Consider the following 24,613-nt stretch of genomic DNA (forward strand, 5'->3'; position numbering starts at 1 on the left):
CCCTTTGGAGAAGCTGATCCCCTTCAGCAAGTGCGGGAGAAAATGAAGCCGAGCCTGCGATTTTTCTTAGCTGCTTTTCTCTCCTTGATTCTGCAGACGGGGCTTTGCTATGGGATAAAATGGATGTAAGTACCTGCCTGTCTATCTCTCTTCATTTTTAAAGTGTTTGTGAGCACTGCAACTGCTGTTTGGGGCAGACTGTAAAGCCATTTAAAGAGCAGCAGGCGCTGCGTTTCTCCGGGCATTCATTGATTTCAAGTGTGTGTACTAGGGGCTTGTGCTAACAATCTGTCTCCATCTTCTTTCCAAAATATGCATGATTTAGGCTTGTTGTTTTTTTTTTTTTTCTCCTCCTCATTGATAACCAAAGGAAAGGCACACACTTGAAGGCTCACAAGAGCCACTTCATGAAGTTTCTAGGGTTAGCTGCTGCCCTGCTGGGAGACTCTTCCCAGCTGGACCGCTGAGTAGGAGCTGAGAGCAGGAGGGATGGCAGCTGAGATAATGCCACCAATCTCCAACCACAGGGGGATGCTTGACAGATAACACGGGGTTTTTCGTGGACCTTTTAACCTTTGGATTTCGTGGAGGGTGTTAAAAATAAGGTGGGGGGAAAGGGGGGAGCAGGAAGAGGGTGAATAAATACCGGGGAGTGCGGTCAAATCTGGATTGAGTTTCCTCAGAGGTAATGTCACTGCAAACAAAGTGAAAACAACCCTATCTGGTTTTGTTGCTTAAGCAAGCAATCAATTAGTTGCTTACTGCAAAATAAACAAGCAAGCCCCTCTTGACACCCCCTCTGGTTTCACGTCCTGGATGAGTGATCTGTCTTTTCTACTCCAGTTTGAAGCTGTGCACAAAATAAATAGGGGGGTGTGGGTGAGCCTCAAATGGGCATTTTCCTTAAAAGAAAAAGGCTGTTGTGTAGGGCACGGTGCCTTGAGGTGAGGATCTTGGGGCTAGGCAAGGGAATTTGGGACTAGATGTTCCTGTTTTGTTTCTCCTTCTACCACAGACCCTGTGCTATGTCTAATTCCAGTTCCACTGTCCCAGTCATGGTCATTTAAGGTTTTCCCTGCAGCACCTTTTGTAAAGGCTCTCTTGAATTTGGATATCTGCAATTTAAAATGTCTTGTTGGAGCCTGTGTTTTTCCCTGCCCTGCATGCAGTCAGGGGAGAGAGAGAGGACCTTCCAGGTGGTGATCCACCCTCTACAAAGAGGGAGACATTCAACAGAAGTGTTCAGAGATGCCCTCTGGAAATGCCATGGACTGCAGGGAGCTGGAGCTTCATGCCTGTTTTACATGCATAAAGAGAAGCAGAGTGAATCCCTCTATAGAGTGTTTAAATGCATATAGTCAGGCAAGAGGAATAGTCAGCTACTTCAGGGCATTTTCATTTGCTGTCTCCATACCCTAAGGACCATCTTAGAAGTAGAGGAGGCTCAGGATCTGATCTGCTCTTCACTGTCTTGGTTTTACACCTTGGTAGGAGCCACCACAGTTAAATTACATAGCCCAGCTATTTCTTTCTACCAGCTTCCTCAAGTATTTAGGCTCTCAGCTCTGCACATACCCAGCACCTTGCACAAAGATGGGTAACTCCTCTCTGCAGGGCATTCAGCAACATGCCCATGAGTTGTCAGAGCCTGGACTCATTTGCAACTTTATTTTTATACAGCACATAAATGAAGCTGTTTTGTAGCACTCTGATCCAGCAAGGCACTTATGTACAGACCCAGAACTGAGTGGAGGGGCTTGCTTATACACTTGGCATTAGGGTCCTGCTTAAGCAAGGTGCTAAATCCCCAGCAAAGCGCCTGGGTTCCTCCAAAGGAGCAAGATGAGCTTCAGAGGGAACCTGATAGCTTGATGACAAGTTGTAGACATGAAAAAGGGCTGAAAGGCAGGGCAAGGTCCTTAATAGCTTTGCTGGCAAAAGCAGCTTTTCAGTTGGTAAGTGGTTAAGCCTGGAGGGTTGCTTTTGGGGATGGGGTGGGGAGTTGGAGGAAAGACCTTGTTGCTGCTCCTCCCCTTCCCAGCAGACATATCCCCCCCGATGGATAAGTGAGTGGGGAAGATGAAAGGTGGGATTAAAGTGGCATTTGAAGCATGAACTGCATCCAGATGCACTGCCAGGGCTCTCCTCACACCTGTTGAAAACCTGGTGGAGACCTGCACTCCCTGTCCCAGGGCACTTCGCACCCCTGGGATGCTGCCAGCTGGGGTTTCACAAAATTGTCCCATTTCTGTTTTTTCATTTGCAGTTTCTCCTACTTTTGTTGGGTTTTTTTTCTGTGTAGAAATTCTCCCTCCCCATTTTGGAGGCTGGTGGGGGTCATCCTTGGACATGGTGTGGGCTTTAAACTCTTGGCAAAAGGAGATCGATGCCACCAAACACCGAGTCATACCTTGGAGCTGCACCCCCCCAGCCCCAGACACTGGGCCCTGTAGAACCAAACTCTGCCCCTTCCCTCTCCTACTGGAGGATGGGGTGGAAAAAAAACAACCAAGAAAAGGACAGGATGAAGAGAGGGGAAAGTGCTACGAGATGTTTTTCAGTCGTGGGCTTGTCTCAGTGGTCTGCCCGCTGCGCCGTTGTTGTAGGCGCGGTGCCAGAGCCCAGCTTCAAAGAGGGCTTGGGAGGGGAGAGGAAAGATAAGGAGGTGGGTTTTGTCAGCCTGGCAGGCTGGGTTTGCAAGGCTGAGGAACAGGGAGCGACTTGACGTGGAAAGCGATAGGAAATTCAATTTGGATTTGGAGTGTGATGTAATTGCAGGGGGAAAGGGGAGAAGAAAAAGACACTTTTCAGCTATTTAGGACTTCCCCGTAACATGAATATCCACTGCAAATTGGTAAAATTGGGGAGAGGGTGAAAGGGAGCTATTTGTTTTGTTTTATTTGGCTTATTTTTATGAGTTCTGTGGTCCAGATCCTCAGCTGTTGTAAATCAGCACCGTGTCCTCCTCTGCTGTGGAGGTGAGAACCCAGCTCGGTGTGTGGACAGTCAGCATCTCAGATACCAGCTCTTGCTGCTGGAGAAGCTGCTTCTTTTGTTTTTTTCCACCTAAGCTCAAGGGAGAGCTGCTCAGGTGTGAAATCAGGGTATGGACAGGTCTTTGCAAGGTCAGGGCTGCCGTGGAGAGGCAGCCTTTCCATTCAGTGCCTGTGCACCCCTGACAGTTATTTTTGCAGGCTGCCTTTTGCAAACACTTCCCCACCCTTAGACGGGTTGTGGGTTTTTTCTGCATCTCCTTTGTGGTCCTCAGAGCTTGATTTGCATCACAGCACTGGGGAGGTGAGGCAGCCATTGGTGCCTGTGGCAGATGTCTTAGTGCCAATGCACGTAGGATGCCTGTGGCAGATGTCTTAGTGGCAGATGTCTTAGTGCCAATGCACGTAGGAATTCTAGCCCCCATCTTCTTTTGCACCCCCTTTAGCTTTCCTGGTGCGCTTGGCTTTGGCCAAGCAGGGCTGCTGAAGCAACTTGTTTGGGTAGAGCTGAAAAGTAGATGAGCACTAGAGGGAGCTCCAGCCAGATGTGCCTGCTGCAGATGTTGGGTTATGGCTTACAAGGTGCTTCTGCCTCCCTAGGGCTTGGCACCTCCTCTGTCCACGCACCCAGACACAGGTTGGACTGTCCTTCTATGTTGAGTGTCACCCTCACTGGAAGAGTGGTTGCAAAGAGGCCAAATGCAGCAAGTGTTCTGTGGTTTCTTTGTGGTGGGTTTTTTTCACGGCTTGCACTGCAGCAAGTGGTGACATCCAGAATCCCGTACATTTTAGGTGGAGCTTGGTCACTTTGGGAAGTCCCTGCCTATCCCTGTTGTGGATTCATGTCCCATGCCCTTTGAATCCATCAGTAGCTGAGCACCATCCCCAGCTACAAGGTCAGCTTTGGTTCCATCCCAGCCCTCCAGGAGCAAAAAGGCAGCTCAGCCGTGCATTTTGGTGAACCCGGGGTGTCCCCCAGCTCACTAGCTCTGAGGAGCACCACAGCCTTTCTGCAGCCAGCAGCAAGCAGGAGAGAAAATGGAAAGATTTTTGTGCTTCCTCCCAGCAGCTCCTGCTTTTCTCCTTCAGCAGCAGGGGGGTGAGGAAAACGGGACACCAGGGCATGGGCACCTGCGAGGAGACCGTCTGCCTGGCAAGGGGGCTGCTAGATGAACTGCTGTGAAAGGACTGCAGGACGGGGAGAGCAGGGGCTGGGGGGGGGGGAGCCAACTCGCCGCTGGCATCCACTTCAGTCAAGCCTGGGCTGGAAGTCAATGGCCTTGTGCCCACTCCTGCCAGTGCTGGATTTGGCACCATATCTGAAAGCAGCTCTTATTTTAAGCTTTTACTTCAGGGTTGGGTTCTTTCCCCCCTCCTCTTGGTTGGGTTGCTTTCTCCCCCCTCACTACTCCTCTCCCTCTCCCTCCTCTTTATTTAGTTGTGTTGGAGTTTTTTTCTTTCTTTCTTTGCTATATAAAGCACAACCCTCTGGTTTAAAAGGCTTTGCAGAACCACTGGAAGCACTTACCAGGGGATGTGGGGGCTTTGTCAGCACCTGTGGCCCCCAGACCAGAACTGATGCAGGGCAGGGACATGGGCTGACTCTCACTGCCAGGAGCTTAGAAAAGGCATTTGTAACAGTCCTGTGAGCCTTTTTCAATTGAAAACCTGGGAAAATGAGGCTCCTGCAGATTGAAAAAAAAACCTTTAATGAGATTGAATGCCAAAAACCCCACTTGCTGCCTCTCTTTATTAAAGTTTTCTGCACTCTTTGCTCTGCAGAGAAGTGTCATTTTGTCAAAATCTTTTCGTTTTGCCCAAATCCCTGCAAGATCAAGGGGTTTGAGAACAAGCATTAAAAAGAGAGAGCCTTTGCAGAAAGCAAAATGAACAATTTGGAGCAGAAGTTCATGGTTTCACCAATAGTCCCTCTGTGAGACCTTCTTTGACTGCATCACACAAGGCAGGTTGAGGAGATGCCCCATCCCTGGCAGTGTTGAAGGGCAGGTTGGATGGGGCTTGGAGCAGCCTGGGCTGCTGGGAGGTGTCCCTGCCCATGCAGGGGGTTGGAACTAGATGATCTTTAAGGTCCCTTCCAACCCAAACCATTCTGTGATTCTATGCCCTCCATAAAGCCCATGTGGGAAAGAGATCCCTCTGGCCTTTAAGGGTGTTTTAAAGGGCACCAGTGCTTCACTGCTTAATTCAAGGAGTTTTTCACTCTTTGACTTGACCAGGGACAGTGTCCTATGCACAGAGGTCCTTGTAAACCAAACTCCATATGGCTTTCATTGATGTCTGCTCAGATCTGAAGTTACTTCTCCCAAGCCACTGCTCCTGTGAATACTCTTCTCATGGAGCCCCAATCTGCAGGAATGGGCTCATACCTCTCAGAGGACCTAACACTGCAGAGCATTCATGTTTTCAAATGAATTTATTAGCTGCCTGAGATAATTAAAAGAGTAAACGAAAGCCATGATCCATCCATGCATCATATTTCCTCTGTAATTACATTTATGGTTTTCTGTCAGTGTCCATAACTTCAATTGAAAGCCCTGCTATGCTATATATAAACCAGCAGATGTTTGGTTTGGGGCCTGTTTATTTAAAGGGATGGGTCAAATATGTATATGTTTTTACCAAAAAAACAAGCACCCCTCAGCTTTCTGGAGAGCAGAGGATGGGGCAGGAGAGTCAAGGGAGGAGAGTGTGACTTTAGCAGGAGGAAGCAGTAAAAAGCAACATTTATAGGCTGGCAGCAGGTAAAATCCTCGTGTGCTGCTTCTCCTGTGAAGGGTGTGAGACCAAAAAAAAAGAGGTTTATCAGGGTTTTTTTCCTCCAGATTGAGGACTAAAGGTTGTTCTTCCCTGAGGGCTGCTTTGTGCAGGCTGGTTGTTTCCCCTCCCATTGTTGGTGGTCAACTGAGACTGGGTGGAGATGGGGTAGAGACCCATCACCAAATCCCACCATGAACAAAACACTTCTGGGGGAAAGGGATTTCCTGTCCAGTGCCCCACAAATGGATTTTGTTCTCCATCCATGTCCTTGGCAGGTGGTGGGCATCCCTCCCTGGTGCTGCCAGAATCTGGGGAGCAGGTGGGGTTGATGCCTTTCCATGGGCAGGGTTTAAAGTGACAAGGGGTGAAGAAGACATTTCTGCAGGTAGGATAGAGACTGAGCAAACCTGAGCTGTCAGGGGATGGACTAAATGACCTAATAGACCTTTCACATTCCTGATCTCTGATTTATAAATACACTTCTTTGGTCTCAGCAAGTGACTCCAGTAACTGAGTTTTCTTTTCCATCTCCATTACCCTTTACTTTTTCCTCCCGACACTTGGAGATGTTTCCAATTATAGGTTCTCACAAGCAAAGGCATGAAGTTCAGGCCTGGGAGATGTTCAGAAAACACCTTCCTGCTTCTTGTATTTTTATTCTTGGCGGGCTCCCTGGAGCTCTTCTCATTGGACAAGAAATGCTCATTGCTGCCATTTACTGAGTTATCCCCAGTGGGGCTGTGGACCTTCCACTCTCAACCATCTGGCAGATATTTTTCCCTCTTCCACAAAGCAAATTTCTTCCTTTTTGCAGTAAAAAGCTGTTTCTTTAATGGTGATCATCTCGGGCCACCTGTAATAATGTGATCTCATTGTATCACATCCCCTTTTTCATAATGGAGGTTAGTTTCAGTCTGAATTCAGCTCTCATCCCAACTTGAAGGTGGCTCTTTCTGCTCTTCCTGACTTATCTGTAATGGCAAGGTGTAGGTGCCACCATTTAGGCGCCTCCATGGAGGCTTCCAGATCCTTCTAAGAAGCCTGAGATCTCTGTACAGGGCTTGAAGATGTGTTGCAGATCCTGTGGCATCCATACATCCTTCTGGAGGGCCAGGTGAAGCATCCCAAGGCCTCTGAAATGTCACTTGGCACCTCTGATTAGAAAACTGAGTAGTGCCCCATGGTACAGCCTATCTCAGAGCCTCAGAGCAGTCCTCATTTGCCTGAAAGTCAGGCTGTGAAGCTCTCTCATTTCATCTGCCTCTCCCTTCCTCTTTATTTTGCTGCTGGGACAGTCTGTGCTGGAGTATTTATCATTTTTACTCTATTAGTGACGAGCTGCTTTGGCCTCTTGCCTGATTTGCATTTCAGCCCATTCCTGAGAGTTGCTGATAGGCTTTCTGGGATAGGTTTTCACAGGTTTCTGGTGCCAAGTGCTAGAGGTTGGACACATCTCACCCAGCTCTGCGCTTATGCAATCCAGATGTCTGCATCTGGGCTTGGTGCCTGTGTTCCCTTTGTAGGCCGTGCAGAAAATGAGCACTTGTAGGGCATGGTGTTGTCCTCAAAAGCACATGGAGTTAGTTATTCCCTACATGTGGATTTTTCTCTCTGTGGGTTGAAGAAAGACCCTGAAAGGCCACCACGAGGTCCACACTGTAGAAGTTGTCAGCCTGGTGACATTCATACTGTCCAAAGGCTTGTGCCTCTGCCTTCAAGGACGTGATATATCTGAGATACCTGAGAGCCCAGAATGCCACCAGCAAGTTTTGCCTCCACCAGCTCAGCTCCAGCACTGGGTCACACCAAGGCAGGATGAGCTGCCTTCTGGAGGTGGCTCTCCCCAGACAGGGAGTGTTGCATGAGCAGCAGTGTGCCAGGGACTGAGATGAGCTACAGGGTAGAACTTCTGACATAAAATGCACCACTTTTTCCTTCCCCTTGAAAATTCACTGGTCAAAACTCTTGTTTGCTCTATAGTTAATGGACCTCTTTAAATACAGGTATGATGGATAGATGTACACAGCTAGCAGAGTGGTGGTTTCCCTTCCAAGTTTGCCACTGATTATCTAGTGGCAGAAATGCCAAAGTCCAGCCTCTTGGGAATGTCAGGGCAGATCTAGCAAGCATCATAGCTTTTCCCTGCTGGAAGAGTGGTTGGGTTTAGCAGTTACGTAGAGCCCAGGGAGAGCTCCAACATACACAGCAGCAGGTTCAAGCCAACCTTGAGGGAGCTGCTGGAACATAGATGTGTTTTCCTGAAACCCAGAGATCAGAGCTAATGCCCCCAATCTTGGTTAGGGCTCAATTTTAGCTCCTTTTCCATCTCATTTAACTTCAGAAGGACGTGGATGTTACAGTAATAAAGTGAAATGCACCCAGAAATGTGTCTGCTGCGAAGCCAAACTAACCAAGATGGCTTAGGATGAAACTGAAAGGCAGCACATTTAACAAGGAGAGAAGGAAATACGTGTTAAGGCAGTTGTGTTGCCAGGATCAGATGCCAGTTACTGATGCAGCCAGCTAGAGAGTTGTTTTATGGGAGTGAATAACATTTATGACTGCCCTAAGCACATCATAAAGATACAAAGGGAGTTACACACCAGGCTTCTGCTGGTCTCTGTGGGTGCTGGGGAAGAAGAGCACAGCCCCATATGATGCACAGCTCTGTTTGTTGTTTGATTTTTCTTTTACCTGGAAATGTTGGCAATTGCAGACAAGAAAAAAACAAAATGGTCATTGGGGTGTTGTTGGTTTCTTCAGTGGTAAGTGAGGGTGACAGAGCCCTGGGACAGGCTGCCCAGGAAGGGTGTGGAGTCTCCATCTCTGGAGACACTCAGAGCCCCTGGGGGCAGTCCTGTGTAAAGTGCTCTAGGTTATCCTACATCAATGGTGGAGTTGGACTAGATGATCTCTAGAGGTCCCTTCCAACTCCAGCAATTCTGGGATTCTGTGAACATAAATGCTGGTGCTAGTAGATCCCTTCTTGGTTTTGACCATGCTGCTGTCTTTGGACATCCACAGAATTACAGAATCCTAGGGGTTGGAAGGGACCTGGAAAGCTCCCCCAGCCCAACCCCCCTGCCAGAGCAGGGGCACCCAGAGCACATCACACAGGAACGTGGCCAGGGGGGTTGGAATGTCTCCAGAGAAGGAGACTCCACAGCCTCTCTGGGCAGCCTGGCCCAGGGCTCTGTCACTCTCACAGCAGAGAAGTTCTTTCTGATCCTGTCATTGTGTTTCTGCACTACATTTTTGGAGACTAGAGAAGCAGCCTTATCTATGTGCAGCAGTGATGGAACTGATGGAGGGCCTTGGCATTAACTCCACGGGAAAGTATCTGTTTTGCAAACGTGGTGGCTTTTCCCTTGGCCTTGCAGGGGATTTTCTCCGTAATTAATTACATGGCATTTAGCATAATCCTTAGAGAGTGTGTGTGACAGATGCTGAATGCAAAACACTGATAACACCAACTTCACTCCTTTTTTCTTTATTTATTTTTTTTTTTATTTTTTGCTGAATCCCACAGTCTTGGAAGACCCAGCTTTCTGTTATCATGGAATTGAGGGGTCATTTTTCACTCTGTTGGGAGGTCCATCCTCTTCATTCTTCAGCAACAAACCTTCCCCTAAGGATTGACACATTCAGTCAACTTGGCATGAGACCCAGGAGCTTTGTCCAGGCTCCCCTGGATGACAGAGAGAAATGCAGACTCCTAGAGGGTGTTTCTTCCCACTTACCTTAAACATCCACTTTAAATGAGATAAATCACTCTTTAATTTACCCATCTCTCTCACCAGCTCAAACCCAGCACTTATTTCCAGGTAGCTAAAATTAAGATGAACACAAGCCAAAGCATTCATTGGACTGTAGGTAGTGGAGAAACTAATATTAACCTGAAGATTAACCTTTTTGGGTTGGTTGTTGGGGGTTTTTTTTGATGGGTTTTAATGTTTTGGGTTTTTTCGCCTGTGCTTGTCTCTTCAGAGCTTTGTCCAAGACTCCTTCAGCTCTGGCCTTGAATCAAACCCAGCACTGCAAGCAGCTGGAAGGCCTGGTGGTTTCCCAGGTGCAGTTGTGCCGCAGCAACCTGGAGCTGATGCAGACCATCATCCAGGCAGCACGGGAGGTGATCAAGACCTGCCGCAAAACCTTCTCAGACATGCGGTGGAACTGCTCTTCCATTGAGCTGGCTCCTAACTACCTGCTGGACTTAGAGAGAGGTAAGCAGCCCCGCCCAAGGGCATGAGGGAGTGGAGTCAGCCAGCGTCGCGTGGATGCCTCCTGGGAAGGGTTGTGCCACCAGGAAGGACGTGGAGGGACTCCATAGCCTAGTTGACTTGTCCTCTGAGATCATGTTCGTCCTGTTCTCTGAGACCACGTTCATCTTTATGGTGCCAGGCACACCCAGGGAGCTTTTGAGTCCAAGACATGGTCTCCCACGGCTCTTGCAAAACGTGCCACCAGTCTGGTCTTCTCATCTCATTAGGAGTCACAGTGCACTTGCTCACAGCCAAGAACTTGCTGATCAGGGCATGCAGACTTGTCAAGCAGCTTGTGCTGCATGTGAAGCTGCACTGTCAACTCTCTGTGGGCCAGAGCATCCTTGCACGCTCATGCTGCAGCTTCACAGCCTCTCATCCCCTCCCTCAGCTCCACAGACACCAGGTCCATGACCTGCTAACAACCCTTCTCCAACACAGCAGCGAAAGGAGTGAGGAGAGTCCATGAGTGGGCTTCTTCATGTGCTCCAAGAGCAGATCACACCACAGTGAACAAGCTGCATGGGCCCATGTGCCTTGTTTCCCTGTTGAGATGTTGCCTCGTGTTGAGGAGCTCACTTAGGAGATGTGCTCCAAGGTGGTGATGCCACGGGAGGTCTCAGCTGTTTTGTAGGTCTCTTCTTGGGGAAATGTTTAGCTGTCCCAGGAGGCTGACCTGGAATTCTTGTCTCTTCCAGGCACAAGGGAGTCAGCATTTGTGTATGCCCTTTCTGCTGCTGCCATCAGCCACACCATTGCCAGAGCCTGCACCACCGGGGACCTCCCTGGCTGTTCCTGTGGTCCCATCCCAGGTGAGACACCTGGACCTGGGTATCGATGGGGAGGATGTGCAGACAACCTCAACTATGGTCTTATCATGGGGTCCAAATTTTCAGATGCTCCCATGAAGATGAAAAAATCAGGATCACAAGCCAATAAACTGATGCATCTGCACAACAGTGAAGTAGGGAGACAGGTAACAAATCCACGAGAGTTATTGTAATTGTACAATCATCTGTAGTGGTCGGTCTCTCTGTGAGGGTCAGGGTCTCTCTCAGCTAGCAAAAGGAGCAGGTTTCTCCCAGATTGCTCTGAACTCCTTTGGCCTGCTGAAGACTGGCTGTAATAACCCCTTGCTGGGACTCAGGAGGTCCTGAATGCTCTTATCAGCCCTGTCTCACCCTGGGTGGGATGTCTCGTTGCCATTCTTTCCACCACCAAGGATGGCTCTGGCTTGCTTAGCCCAGGAGATCTGGTGGGGTTGGGTCCTGTCGTGCTCTGCCAAGGGCGTTGTGCAGGTGACGTGCTGTGTGAGCATGGAGGTTCCTCACCTGCCAGGCTTGTCCAGCAGCAGCTGCTTCCCAGCCACCCCTGCAGCCAGGAGGGCTGATTTTTCCTTTTCAAACTGCTTGGCTGGTGATTATTCCCGTACCTGGCGGAAGCTGCTTTGAACACCTTGCATCTAGAGGAGGGATAACACGCCGTGCTTGGGGAGCACTGAGGTGCAAACCCCCATCACAACCCTCCATGCAGCTGCAGAGAAGGGTGGGGGGCTGTCCAGGTGACCCCTGCACCCACCTCTAGGGCTGCAGAGTTTCCCTGGGCTACTCCTACCACACAGCTTGGTCCTTCCAGGGCTTCTGTACTCGGGTGCTGGAGCAGATAAAACTTGGAGCCTGTTGAGCTCCTTGGCAGCTCATCACGTAGCTATGGGCTGAAGTCACCACTCACCTTTGCAGAGCACAACCATGCCAACTTTGTCACCCCTGGGTGTTGGGTTTTTTTTCTACCGTTCTCACTCAATCTGGGTCTTTTTCTTTGTCGTTGTTGTTGTCATTTTTGGTTTATTTAATTTTTTTTGCAATATCTCGAGTTTTTTTTTTCAATTGCAATGGGCAAATTTTTGTTTGGGAGGTGGTGTTGCCATGGCTGGTGCATCCACCCCTTCCTGGCAACATCTCCCACAGAAAGGAGGGTAATGCAGAACCAAAGAAAAAGGTTCTTTTGGCTCCCTGGCCAGCACAAAGGCAGGGGGAGGGTGCCCTGAATTAATCTTGACATCTCTGTTACCCAAAGCTGCTGGAGGCAGAAATGGTTGTTAAATATCTATTTATGGATTGCTTTGATTTTCAACTCCTTAGGGATTCCGAGGGTGGAAATGCAGCCCTGTGGAGATATCTGATCCAAATTCAAAATGCTCCTCTGTCTGCTGGCTGCAAAGCTGCCTTGGTGAAAGCAGCCCTGGGCTGATAGTGATCACCAAGGAGCTGTGGGATCTCATTCCCTTTGCACAGTAGCTACTCTGGAGTGACTGTGCAGAAACCAGAGCAGCAGCAGCCCTTTCTACAGCATTCCCTGCTAAGAAAGTTCCTTCTTTAGCAAGCTTGTGGGATGTTTGGAGGCAAGAGGACATTTCCTAACTCCTGCATTCCTTTCTGCAGGTCTTGAAAGCCTCTCTTGAAATGAAATGTAAGTGCCATGGAGTTTCTGGGTCATGCTCTATCAAGACCTGTTGGAAAGGCCTTCAAGAGCTGCGAGACATTGCACTGGACCTCAAAAACAAGTATTTATCAGCCACCAAGGTGGTTCATCGGCCCATGGGCACACGCAAATACCTGGTGCCAAAGGATATTGATATCAGGCCGGTTAAGGAGACAGAGCTGATCTACCTGCAGAGCTCCCCTGATTTCTGCATGAAGAACGAGAAAGTGGGGTCACACGGGACCCAGGACAGGTGAGGTTTCATGCAGTGGGTGCACTCTGAGCCCCAAAGAAGGAAAGGGAAGAGGGGAACGTGTCTGAAGAAGAGGCAGGTGATGGGGAGGTAGCATGTGCATGCAGGTAAAGGACATCTCTAACAATTGGTGTGGGCTACAGATGCCCAAGCCTATTAGTGGTGGCTGTGGCCAAGACAAGGCTGTAGACACCTTTTGGTTATACAGGCAAGTACAAGAGGCTACAAAGATGAGTTTTTTAGGATTTTTCTTCTACTGCATTTTAAAAATCCAGATGTGTTTGTATTGCTCGTGGCTCTGCAGAGGAATTTCTTCACCCCATTAATATTAGTGATTTAAGGTTGTCACACCCAAACCTCCACTGGGCCCAGTGCTGTCCCTTGCACAGGGAGCAGACGTGCTTGTCTCTTCCCAGGATCTCTTTAGTTCCCTCCAAGACAAACCAATTCCACTTTCCAGCAGTCTAAACATTTCTAGGTGAGCAGGAGAGCCTTTGACAGCTTAATAATGATGTATTTCTCAATTTTGCAGAGTTTTCAGGATTTTTGCTAAGTGGCTGCCATGGCTGGATTTTGAGCTGGCTCGTTAGTTGGTATCTGCCAACTTGGCATTTTTCAGATAGCTCTCATAATTCTTCTTTGCTCTTGGTGTTACTTTGTGGTGGAGGCTCAGACAGTCAAGTTGCAAGGTGTGTGCACCTTTGTTTTACTTCTTGTTGGACACAGTGGTCCTTGAACCACTTTGGTTCAATGGAGAGAAGGTTTTACTGTAACTGAGATGAAATAGATGACTCAATAGCAGGAAAGATACTCTCTGGATACCTTTGATTCATATGAAGTATTTGGTAGGGGGGCTTTAGATGATAACTTTTAGCAACAGCCATTTAATCTGGAACCAGATGCTGTAGACAATATATCAGCATTTCACTGGTTGAGCTGACCAGGAAATGGTGACAGTTGATTGTGACAAGTGTGTCCTTTTTCTCTTCTGAGGTTTTATGGCAGCTATAGTTGTGTATCTTCCATTAGGACCAAAACCAAAGGGCTGGAGTGCTCTACAACAGCACCTGTATGGCAGCTCTGTGGTGGGAACACCAAGCTGACTTTCATGGCCAGCCCAGTGGTGGAGCAGTAATTAGCATTAAAAGGATTGTAGGGAAAAAAAACAACCAACACAACAAACGTGTTGCAACTGGTTTCTCAGGGGAATTGTTGTTTGAGTGGAAGGGATGTCCTTGTGGATTTGTATGGATTTTGACAAATGGTGTCTTGATAAAGACCTCTTTGTTGTGCCACTCTGTTTTGCACCAACAAAATCAACAACAAAAAAAGTGGAGGTTATTTGGAAATTAGTTTTACAGGAATTGCATGAAATCAACATGTTGTGTCAAAACCAAAGTGAATTAATTATAGATTGGCCAAAGTAAAACATTTTCCATGTGCTGAAATCCTTTTAAGGGAGAGAGGGAGGAGTGAGTTTTGTTGTGTTTTTTTTTTCATCTCATTTCATTTTACAGCAGATTTTGCCTTTTTATCCCAGCTAGGGATGAAAAAAGTATGTCAAGATCTTGAATGAGTTTATTATTATTAGTTTTTCCTTCCAAGGGTAGGAAAATGTGTATTGCAGGCACCCGTTTATCCCGAGCTGGGCAACAGTAGTGATTGTGAGTCTGCCAGGCAAGGGTCCAGGGGAAGTGAGATTGAGTGAGGATTTAGAGGACTGAGATACAAAGGCAGAAAGGGATGACTTTCAAAAGGAAACCTGTCAAGAAATACTCCCTGTTCTCAGCTGTGCAAGATGGTGATGGCCGTGGGAGGGGAGGAGGGAGAGATAGTCCCGTGTTGAGCTGCAGGCGTCTTTCAGGCCAAGTTTTAAGGTCATGTGTAGTTACACTCATTTTCATCACAATCCATCTGCCAGCTCTTGAGAAGGTGCCTGGTGTCTCAAAATTGGCACGTGTAACACAAGCCACAGCAGCCCCCTTTCCTGTGTCAAATTAGCAGAGAAAATCAGTGTAAAATGCACACAATGTGTTTGCAGATGGGTCCGTTCTCCCCGAGGGTGGGGGAGGGAAAAGGAGAGGAGCTTCCCTCACCTCCTCCTGCCATGGATGCCTTTTTCCCTTCTCAGTTTTTCTTTCATGGAAAGGACATCTAAATGTATCTTAAATGTGGTGGCTCTGTTCCAGCCAGCTGAGGAGGTGCAGAGATAGCACCTAATGACAGGGATGAGGGAGAAGGAACACAAAAGGGAAGCTGTTAGAGAGAGCAGGGAATAATGTGGTTCCTGCTTACTCTGCAAAGATGTAAAAAGGCTCACATGGAAATAGCCCAGACAGGTTTTTTTTTATTGTGTAAGTCAAGTCCTAGAGGCCTCTCAACATTTTATCCTTGTGCACGTCAAAATTTTCTGGGGGGAGATCATGTTGTTTCTTACTAGGCTGTTCTTTCAGCTCTTTCATGGCAAATGCAATCAAAAAGGGATTTTAGTGGTGGCCCCTCAGTTCCTTTTCTCTCTTCTTCCACCACCTGCCTGTTTCCTCTTTGGTCTTTTTCTGGCCATGAAGATGGATGCAGGGCCCATAGAGCATTACCAGTGCAGACCCCACTTACCATAACATCACAGAATAGTTTGTGTTACCTTGAAGCTCATTTAATTCCCATCCCCCTCCCACTAGACCAGGTTGCTCCAAGCCAACTTGGCCTTTAACACTTCCAGGGAGGGGATATCCACAGCTTCTCTGGTCAACCTGTGCCAGGATCTCACCACCCTTAGGGGAAAGAAATTCTTCTTAAGGTCTCATCTAAATCTGCCCTCTTTCAGCTTACAACTGTTGCCCCTCATTCTATCACTACATGTCCTTGTAAAAAGTCTCATGCTCCAGAAAACTTCACTCTGGGCATCTCCAGCATCTTTCCAGTCACGTTTCCTACCTCCAAAGAGATGAAGAGGTGAGGAGACCCCATTAACAACCCCAATTCCTGCTACAAGAATTAAACATTCAGATTGCTGTGTTCTCCTTACAAAAAAAAATGAATAGTTTTACATCACATGGAGGAAAAAGTGCTTTCCCCTCTCCACACACCCCTCCCAGGTCCAGTGCTTGCCCAGAGCACTCTGGAAGCAGGACAGAGGCTGATGGTTCAGTTGGAACACCTTGGATATATTGGGTTTCAGTGTGTGCTGTAGGGAACAATCCTGCACCAGCAAGTGGGTGGAAGGGATAATCTAATCGGTCCCTTCCATCTCTCTAATTATCCCTCACATTCTGCAGGCTTATTGTGTGTTTTGCAGGCAGGGAGGGGAGTTGAATTACCTTGTAGTGGAACTGCGTGAGAATCCACTTGGAAAAGGTGCAGCCTGTTACTCAAAAAGCCTTTCAGAGCTCTTGACTGAAAGGATTTCAGAGATTTATTTTGAACAAGCCCGAAATGTTTTCGAAGACACCTCGGCCTTTCTTAGTTTCATGTTGGAATTAGAAATGGTTTGGAAATCTGCATGCCTCCAAGCACTTGGGGTGTATCCAGATTCCAAAGCCAGGGAGCTGAACCTGAACCTGAGATTTGAAGCCTCTTTGAAGTGCTCAAAATCTGATTAAGGAGCTGGGTTTTGCAATCATTTTTCCAAGGCTCCTGCAAACAGGTTTGCTGCAACCACAGCCCTTGTTGACTCCAGCCAAGCTCCATGTGCCACTGTCACACTTTCATATCCAATTTAAAAAAAAAACAAACAACAAAACTGTCTGGAGAAAAATCTGAAGGATCTGATGTGTGGAGCAGCAAGTGGATTGTACAACTTTCAATGTGACAAATTGGGAAGAAATGTATATATTCCCATTTCAGAGCTTCCTTGCAAGCAAGCACCCCATAACTCATCTTTCAACAGGGTAGTTCAGTTTCTCCTGACTGAAGAAATCATTATAAGCTTTGAGTAAGGGATAAATAATAGCAGATTATAAAAGTGAGATCTCTTTTGGGAGAAAAGAAGCAAAAGTATTAACCTTCTTTATCAGTAGGGTGCAATGTCTCATATTTCAAAGGCTGTTTAAGGTCTCTTCAGGAATCCAAGGAGAGGGAAATTCTGCCACGCATGCACAGGCCTCCAGCTCCTGAGGCTTTGCAGAGATAACTGTTTATTACTGATCTTTCCCAGAGCAGTCTTGGAGCCAAATGGATGCCACTCCCTCCCTGCTGGAGATGGGCAGGAGCTTCTGGATACTGCAGGAATTGAGATGTAATTGGGATTCATCACAGAATAGTTCTGTTTGGAAAAGACCTTTTAGATCATGGAGTCCTACCACTAACTGAACTCTACCAAGTCCAGTGTTAAACCATGTCCCTCAACATCACACCTACATGGTTTTTAAATGACTCCAGGGATGGTGATTCAACCACCTTCCTGAGCACCTTGTTCTGGTGTTTTTTTACCCTTTCAGTGAATAAGTTTCTTCTAATATCTAATCTAAACGTCCTCTGGTGCAACTTGAGGCCATTTCCTCTTGTCCAGTTGCTTATTACTAGGGAGAATAAACCAACTCCCCTCACTCCAACCTCCTTTTGGGTATCCATAGAGAGCTATAAGGTCTCCCCTCAGGCTCCTTTTCTCCAGGCTGAACAGTTTTGGTTCCCTCAGACACTCCTTGTACGATTTGTTCTCCAGACCCTTCTCCAGCTCCATTGCCCTTCCTTAGCTGACTCACTTTGGCAGTGACTGTGGATGTTCATTGGTGGTTGCTCCTTGCTCATGTATTCATTCCTTCATGCAATATTAATGATTAGTCTTAAGTGTCCCCTGAAATGGCTTAGGCTGGTTGATTTTCTTGGATAGGAACACACATGAAGTTAGCTGAGTGTGCATCTTCTGCTGGGTGGTGACTGCAAAGACTTAGCAGCTGGTGGTTACATCTCTGCCATCTTGGTGGTCCCAACATCAGGGCTGATCAAATGCTGCAGAGAAAGGATGGGGTGGTTTTCAGTGTTCAGTGGCTGGATAACACCTGTTCCAAGCCACCCCAAAAACAGGCTTTGCATTTGACGATTACGGAGACAATGAAATTTCCTAGCAGAAGCTCTCATGTTTTGAAGGGGAATAGTGGGTAATTCTGGATAAACAACAGCATTTGGTGTTTTTGTTGTTTGGTTGGGGTTTTTTTATAACAGCCTCCATAAGGTTCTGTCACTCAGTGAGGACACCAGAAGAAATATGAAAAACTTTGGCTTTGTCTTGCTTACCATGTGCATGATGATGTTGTGATTTTTGGATCTGTTACCACGTGTGCCACCCTGTTTTTCATGGGTTCCAACAAATGATGGATAACAGATAGCAAATAGTTCTTCTGTGAACACCCCAGAGGTTTAAAGTGAAGGAAAGTCAGAATAAAACAGCCTGAATAGGCTGCTCAGGGAAGTGATGGAGTCACCATCCCTGGAGGTCTTAAAAAATGTGCAGATGTGGCACTTCAGGACATGGTTTATTTGACATGGTGGTGTTGGCTTGATGATTGGACTTAATGATCTTAGAGGTCTTTTCCAACCTGAATGATTCTATAATGTTATTATCCTAGATATCAGAAAGAATTTCTTTACCCAAAGAGTGGTTGGACAGTGGAACAGGTTGCCCAGGGAGGTGGTAGAGTCACCATCCCTGGAAGTGTTTAAAAGAACATGTAGATGTGGTGCTTAGTGACATGATTTAAGCACTGAACGGGTAGATTAGGTTATAGTAGGTGGATTTAGGTTATGGTTGGAGTTGATGATCTTCAAGGTCCCTTCCAACCAGGATGATTCTATGATTCTAAAATACCAGCTTTCTCCTCTCACCTGTAGGGAAGGAACTCATAACTGGTTCCCTTTTTGGTAGTTGGGCCAAAAGCTGTGCTTTTTTTGGCTTTTCCTCAGTAAATCCCCAGGAAAGTCTGAGCCCTTCCCACTTGGAGAGCCCTGGATTTGACCATAAAATTTCCTGAACAGCTTTGTGAATAATACATTTATTGGTGGAAAGAGTATTTTCATTGAGTAAAATTGTAACGGAGAGTGAATTTAGGGAATTAAAAAAATGCAGCCAGCTCTGCTGAACATATTTAGTCCTTCTGTACCAAAACAGCATTGGAGTTAGGGAGCATCAGGGCTGGGAATGACTTTCCAAGGAGCTCGACCTTTTTAGGAGCAAGAGTGAACTGAGACAACCTGGGCTGTTACTAAAGATATTTGTCTTCCCTGGTGTTAAAAAGAATTGCCCTATAAATAATCTGTTCCAGGGCTTTACTATGTTCAGAATTAATGTTTGTCTTAATCTGAATTTAACCTTTTTTTTTATTTTGCAAATCAACCCGATAATTTCTTGTCCACTTTTCTCCACGCAGGAAGAACATTTCTTCTCTCTTCTTTTTGCAATGATGTTTTTTTAGATGGGAAAACAGCTCTTCTTGCAAGTTTCCCTGAATCAGTGTTTTCAACCTTTCCTACTTTCTGAACTGCTCCTCAGACCCCAGGGGACGTTTCCACATTGATCTGGATCTTTCTTGGAGCGTGTTGCTTACGTTGCATTTCAATCCACTCTCACAAAATGCTCTCAGCTCCTTCTGCCCCAGCATCATCCACAGGTTTTTCAGCTAGCTCTCTCTTCTTCATTAATGAAAATACAGGCTGGTTCCAGGATGTCCCTTGACATCTCCTTGCTGACATGTACTATTGATAACTCTCTTTCGTACAGTTGTTCAGTGTCAGTCTCTAGTTGTTCCTTGTGGAGGAGAAAGCAATTTAAAAGTAGTTAAGATCCTGCCCTCAGAAACTTGTATGAAGTTGTGCACTTTGATGTATTTTTAGCAATGTCCATTGTGTTCTAACACAATCCTGGGGGGATCTGAATTGGTTTTTTCTCTTTCTTTCATATACTGCTGTACAAGTTGACATCACTGGAGCAAGAGGCACTAAAGAAATGAATAGGAATTTGATTTAAAAGAGAAAAAAAATGAATTACTGCTTCACACAGCTTGTCTTCTGGTGCTTGTGGCTGCTGGAGTTCATGGAGGCAGATGGTTTCCCTGAGGTCAGAAAGGGATGAGACAAACCCACTGCCAGGATGTCCACAAGGGGATACTGAGATGTCTAGGCAGGAATGTACCTTCTATCATCCTTAATATAAGGGCCAGGTGCTGGTGGGGTATGAGAAAAACTATTACAAGAAAGCATCCAGATTTGTATTTTCCTCCCTAAAGACCATCTCCCACAGCCATTGCAGAGGAATGGGCCAGGCAGGCAGTTGCTGTGACCCAGAATGACTTTTCTCATGTACTCACAAGCAGTTTCCATCTGGCCCATTCTTATCATCAAAGGTTGGCCCAGATGAACCCTGAGGTTCCTTCCAACCTGGCATTCTATGATTCTATGATAATCTGTCATTATTGTGAGTGACACAGTACAAAGTCGGCCTCAGTGTGGCTCTCAGATGCCAGCTGGGCAACCAAAACCATCTGTCTTTCTATCTGCTGACATGATCCCAGAAGAGATCTGGGATCCACAATTAAATTAAGGGTGACACCTCCCCAAGATTTTAAAAATTAAGATCCCCCAGGAAGCATAGCCTCTCCATCTGACTCTTAGATGTGCTTGAGATGTCCTTCCCCACCTCTTCTGAGGAGCCACCTCCGTGATGAGGCTGTTTGGGCTCAGGGAGCAGCGCAAATGAGGGCTGGGAAGGGGAGATTTTGGACAGGAAAATTGAGTGGGATTTGTCCAGTCAGCAGGGCTGACCTCCTCCCCTCTTGCACAAAGAAGGAAAAAGCACTGTGACAATGTGAGAGCCTGTTCCTGAGCCAGGACCTTGGCTGGGATTACGGCTGAAGCATCGTTTTTCACCCATCTTCCAAGTGCTTCTAGAGGTCACTGTGTTGTGCTAAGATGCAATCTCCTGCCTTTGGATTTTCTCTCTGGGGCTCAGGAGGAGGGCATTTCTCTTGAGTTGCTGGAATCCTGCTGGACCCAGCCCAAAACAAATGAGATTGAACTTAACCCACCAGCGGGGAGCCTGGTGAGACCACATGGGCTCTGAAAGCAGATGCTCAGGGGCAGCTTCTGTGGGGAAACTCTGGGTTTTGGGCTCCTTTGTCTTTCCCCCTCTGCTTGCTTCTTGTATGCACAGATAATGCTGAGAAACTACCTCTGTTTCAGCTTGTTTATAGAAAAATAAGGATAATTCATCCAGGCAAAACAGCAAACAAAATCTCTGGTTAGTGGCATCATCAGGAAAGTTTTCTTGAAGCCCATTTAGGTTCGGGATGCGATCAAAATCTTTGTTTTGCTTATTTAATCCATCCATCCATCTATCCATCCAGAATGTCCCTGTTCCTTTAGCCAAAACTGAGAGCAACTTGGGAATTTTTTAACATGTTTTTGGCTTTTTCCTTTCTTTACCTCAGGCTGGGTGGGATGGGGACAGCTATAGGAACATATCTCCTAGGAGATCCACTTGTTTTTTGCACACCACAGGGCTGGGTACAAGGAAATGGAGATTCCTGGTACATCAGGTAGAAGAGAGTTGCTTTCTGTTTGAGTGGGGCAAATTTGACTGTCAGGGGCTTGATGTATTTGGGGAGTGAAAGCCCTCAGTGGTGAAATGGAGTCAGAGTCAACCCATGATCTTTTTCTTGACCATTTCAATGGTCTCTCAGCACCAGGTGGCACAGATGCACTGCACTTCCATCACCATGCTCCTGCACCCACCTCCAGGTGAACCTCCAGCAGCAACCTTTCCATCCACGGTGAAGCTGAGGACAGTTCTCAGATACCCTCACCCTCTTCTAATGTCAACATGCTTTTCTTTGAACCTTTGCTTCCAATATTTAATGCATTTACTAATACATTTATGAGGAGTCATTTGGAGGCTTCCTGGGGAAGGGGCCCTGGCTCACAGGGGCAATAACTGCGCCTTTGGTTCAGCGTTGGGCAAACAGGCTCAGTGTGGTTGCAGAATTCAGCTTCAGTGGAGGCTTTCAAAGGTTTGTCAATATTTACACACACTCCCGAATGAGGAGGAGCAGAGGAGGGAGCCTTTAAACACTGGACCCTGAGAGGAATGCGGGTCAGAAATAACAAACAAGGAGGCCCTTCTGAGTCAGAAAAAAATGAAGGAAGAACAAGAACAAAATCTCAACACCTCATTAATCCCATAACTTCTCCTAACACATTACCTCATGAGGAATTCCTATAAATCTCATAGATCTGTGTTCACCTATTAATGGATTGCTTAGCTCAAGAGTCCAACTTGTGTTCTCTCTCCTTCCCATGCCCCAAAACATTTCTGTCAGGCACAACAATGTAGAATAATATTTAGAAGAGATGTCATGGAGGGATGTCACTCTCTCAGCCTCCTTCCTTAGAGTGGTTTTAAGACTCCACCAAGTTCACAGCCCCATGTTGGTGGGTGCATCATGAGATTTGTTTCCCTACAGCACTGTAGGGAAGTGTCTGAAGCCAAGTGTCTGGTCAAACATGAACACTTCCACCTTGGGCTGTTCTTACAGTCCATGGACATGGCAAAGTCTGTGCTGTCTGTGAGACAGCAACTCCATCTCTAGGACATGATTCATGTCATCCAAAAGTCAATGCTGGTTGTGCTCTTCTGTCCAGTGACCTAACTTGAAGTATTTTAGCAGAACGAAACAGCTGGTTTTCCAGAATAGCTGGGAATCCATGATCAATGGATCAATGGAAGAGATTCCTCAATTTATGGGTTACTTCTCAAAACCTCAAGCCAGCCTCTTGCGAGCAAAGTGAGGGAGCCCCCCACAATGGCCAACTTATCCTGACGAGTCTGGCTTCAATTAAAAGCAGAAGCAAAACAAGCAGTGAAAGTCCGTGTGATGTTTGGCAACTTGTCATCCTACCCTGTGCTCCTGCCGTGCTGCCTGCTCCTGGGTCAGCACTTGGGGTGGCAGAGGGTCAGTCCCCTGGCTGATCACACCGTGCTGGGAGACACTGGGGGGGAAAGTGCAGAGTCTGGCCCTTCTGGTATCGGTTGTCATTTCCCTGGTAGGGTCAGGGTTGGATAGTGGCTGTAACAGCCTCCTCAGGAGCTTTCCCAGCCTGGGATCCTTGGCTCAGTGCCTGTGCAAATACTCTATGGCCACAGGCTTCCTTCTCCATCTTTTTCAGGTCAGGTAGTGTTGGACAAACACTGGTGTTGATTCTTTAGAGTATCATGTTCATAAAATCACAGAATGGTCTGGGTTGGAAAGGAGCTGAAAGATCAACTAGTTCCAACCCTTGCCATGGGCAGGGACACCTGCCATGGGCAACCTCTGGCAGTGTTTCACCATCCTCACAGGAAATAATTTCTTCCTAAGATGCAAGCTAAATCTCCCCTCTTCCACTTTAAAGCCATTCTCCCTTATGCCCTTGTCAAAAGCCCCTCCCCAGCTTTCCTGGAGCCCCTTCAGGCACTGCAAAGTAGTCTAAGGTCTCTTTGGAGTCTTCTCCAAGTTGGACAGCCCCAACTCTCCCAGCCTGTCTCCATAGGGGAGGTGCTCCAGCCCTCTGATAGTTTTCCTGGCTCTCCCTCTTCTCCAGCTCCTTTCAGACACCTTGGAGCCTGCCTGGGAATATAGATTGCAAGGGGCTATGAGTTTTTGGTTTGACAGAGGTATCAGGATAGCTTTCTTTGTCTGCCTGTTCAGAAGCTATGTCCTACCTGCCCTGGATGACTGGATGCCCCTGAGTCTGAACTGAGAGTCAGAACAGGAGTTCAGTGTTATTTTGGGTGTCAGAGCAGGTGATGTGAGACCATCCCTGGGGCTCTGCCTGCATCTCTTGCAGGTGCAGAGGGCTGCACAGCTGGATGCTCACCCCTGCCACGTGCTTGCTGCAACCGTGCTGGCTTCACCCAACATTTTGCAGAGCTGCCAGTCCCCAACCCTATCCCAGGACACTGGTTTGGAAAGCCCAGCAGGGATTTGCTCATCACATTTCCTTCTTTTTTTTTCCAGGCAATGCAACAAGACCTCCAACGGGAGCGACAGCTGCGACCTGATGTGCTGCGGCAGAGGCTACAACCCCTACATGGACAAAGTGGTGGAGAGATGCCACTGCAAGTACCACTGGTGCTGCTATGTGACCTGTAAAAAGTGTGAGAGGACTGTGGAGAGATACGTGTGCAAATGAGGACCTTCCTCTCCTCCCGGGAGCTGAGACACCAGCAGCACCCCAGCACTCTTCAGAGCAGAGAAAAACATTTCCCAGACTAGACGTCGTTTTATCTTGCAAAGACAAAGACTTGAGGAAAGATGGTAGGAGGGGGAAAAAAAAACAACCAATCACACCAGTAAAAATAAGACCCTTTAAAAAAAGGCCACCAATAAACCTACAAGTGTTTTCCCCCACCAATAAAGTGCTCTCTGAGAGGACAAAAACTCATTTGGGATGGTATCTTCTTCCAAAATATTTCCTGTGGTTGCCAGTGACATCCAACCATCAAGTGCCTCAGTGTTTTGAGAGAAAAAAAGTAGAAACTTGCCCCAGGAATGGAAAAAAACCCCTCTTGTTTGAAAATAACTAAGGCTCACACCTGCCTACTCTTTCTAGGACAGGTACTGAGTCTGCATTGGGACCATCCCAGAAGGGAAAACACTACAACTTTTCAGCAATAACTGCCTTTGTTGCCAAAGACTTAATTTTTAGCATGGAAGCTTTACCACTCTGGATGGTAAAGCTGGAAAGATTTCAGGTCAATTCCCTGAAATGAACAACTCGTTTCAAACTTTCTTTTATGCAGGTCTGCCACTTGGAAGTTACTGCTGCACGAACTGCTGTCCATGATTTTTCCAGGCTGGATGGGATTTCATATTCATCCA

At 47.1% G+C, this 24,613-nt stretch overlaps 1 protein-coding gene across 1 annotated transcript; it reads left to right on the plus strand.

The window, feature by feature from the left end:
- On the plus strand, window positions 1-24,613 carry WNT11 (wingless-type MMTV integration site family, member 11). Its single transcript, XM_010007184.1, has 5 exons — window positions 1-125; window positions 9,759-9,994; window positions 10,732-11,009; window positions 12,475-12,767; window positions 23,750-24,613. Exons 1-5 carry the CDS (start codon window positions 43-45, stop codon window positions 23,922-23,924), a joined length of 1,065 nt encoding a protein of 354 aa, XP_010005486.1. The 5' UTR covers window positions 1-42; the 3' UTR covers window positions 23,925-24,613.

Source organism: Chaetura pelagica, unplaced genomic scaffold (assembly GCF_000747805.2).
Source record: "Chaetura pelagica isolate M959 unplaced genomic scaffold, ChaPel_1.0 scaffold430, whole genome shotgun sequence".
Classification (NCBI taxonomy): Eukaryota; Metazoa; Chordata; class Aves; order Apodiformes; family Apodidae; genus Chaetura; species Chaetura pelagica.

Coding starts and splice junctions, on each gene's coding strand:
- WNT11 (XM_010007184.1), top strand. CDS start 43: ATGAAGCCGAGCCTGCGATTTTTCTTAGCTGCTTTTCTCTCCTTGATT. Junction 126..9,758: donor TGCTATGGGATAAAATGGAT/GTAAGTACCTGC, acceptor TTGTCTCTTCAG/AGCTTTGTCCAAGACTCCTT. Junction 12,768..23,749: donor TCACACGGGACCCAGGACAG/GTGAGGTTTCAT, acceptor TTTTTTTTCCAG/GCAATGCAACAAGACCTCCA.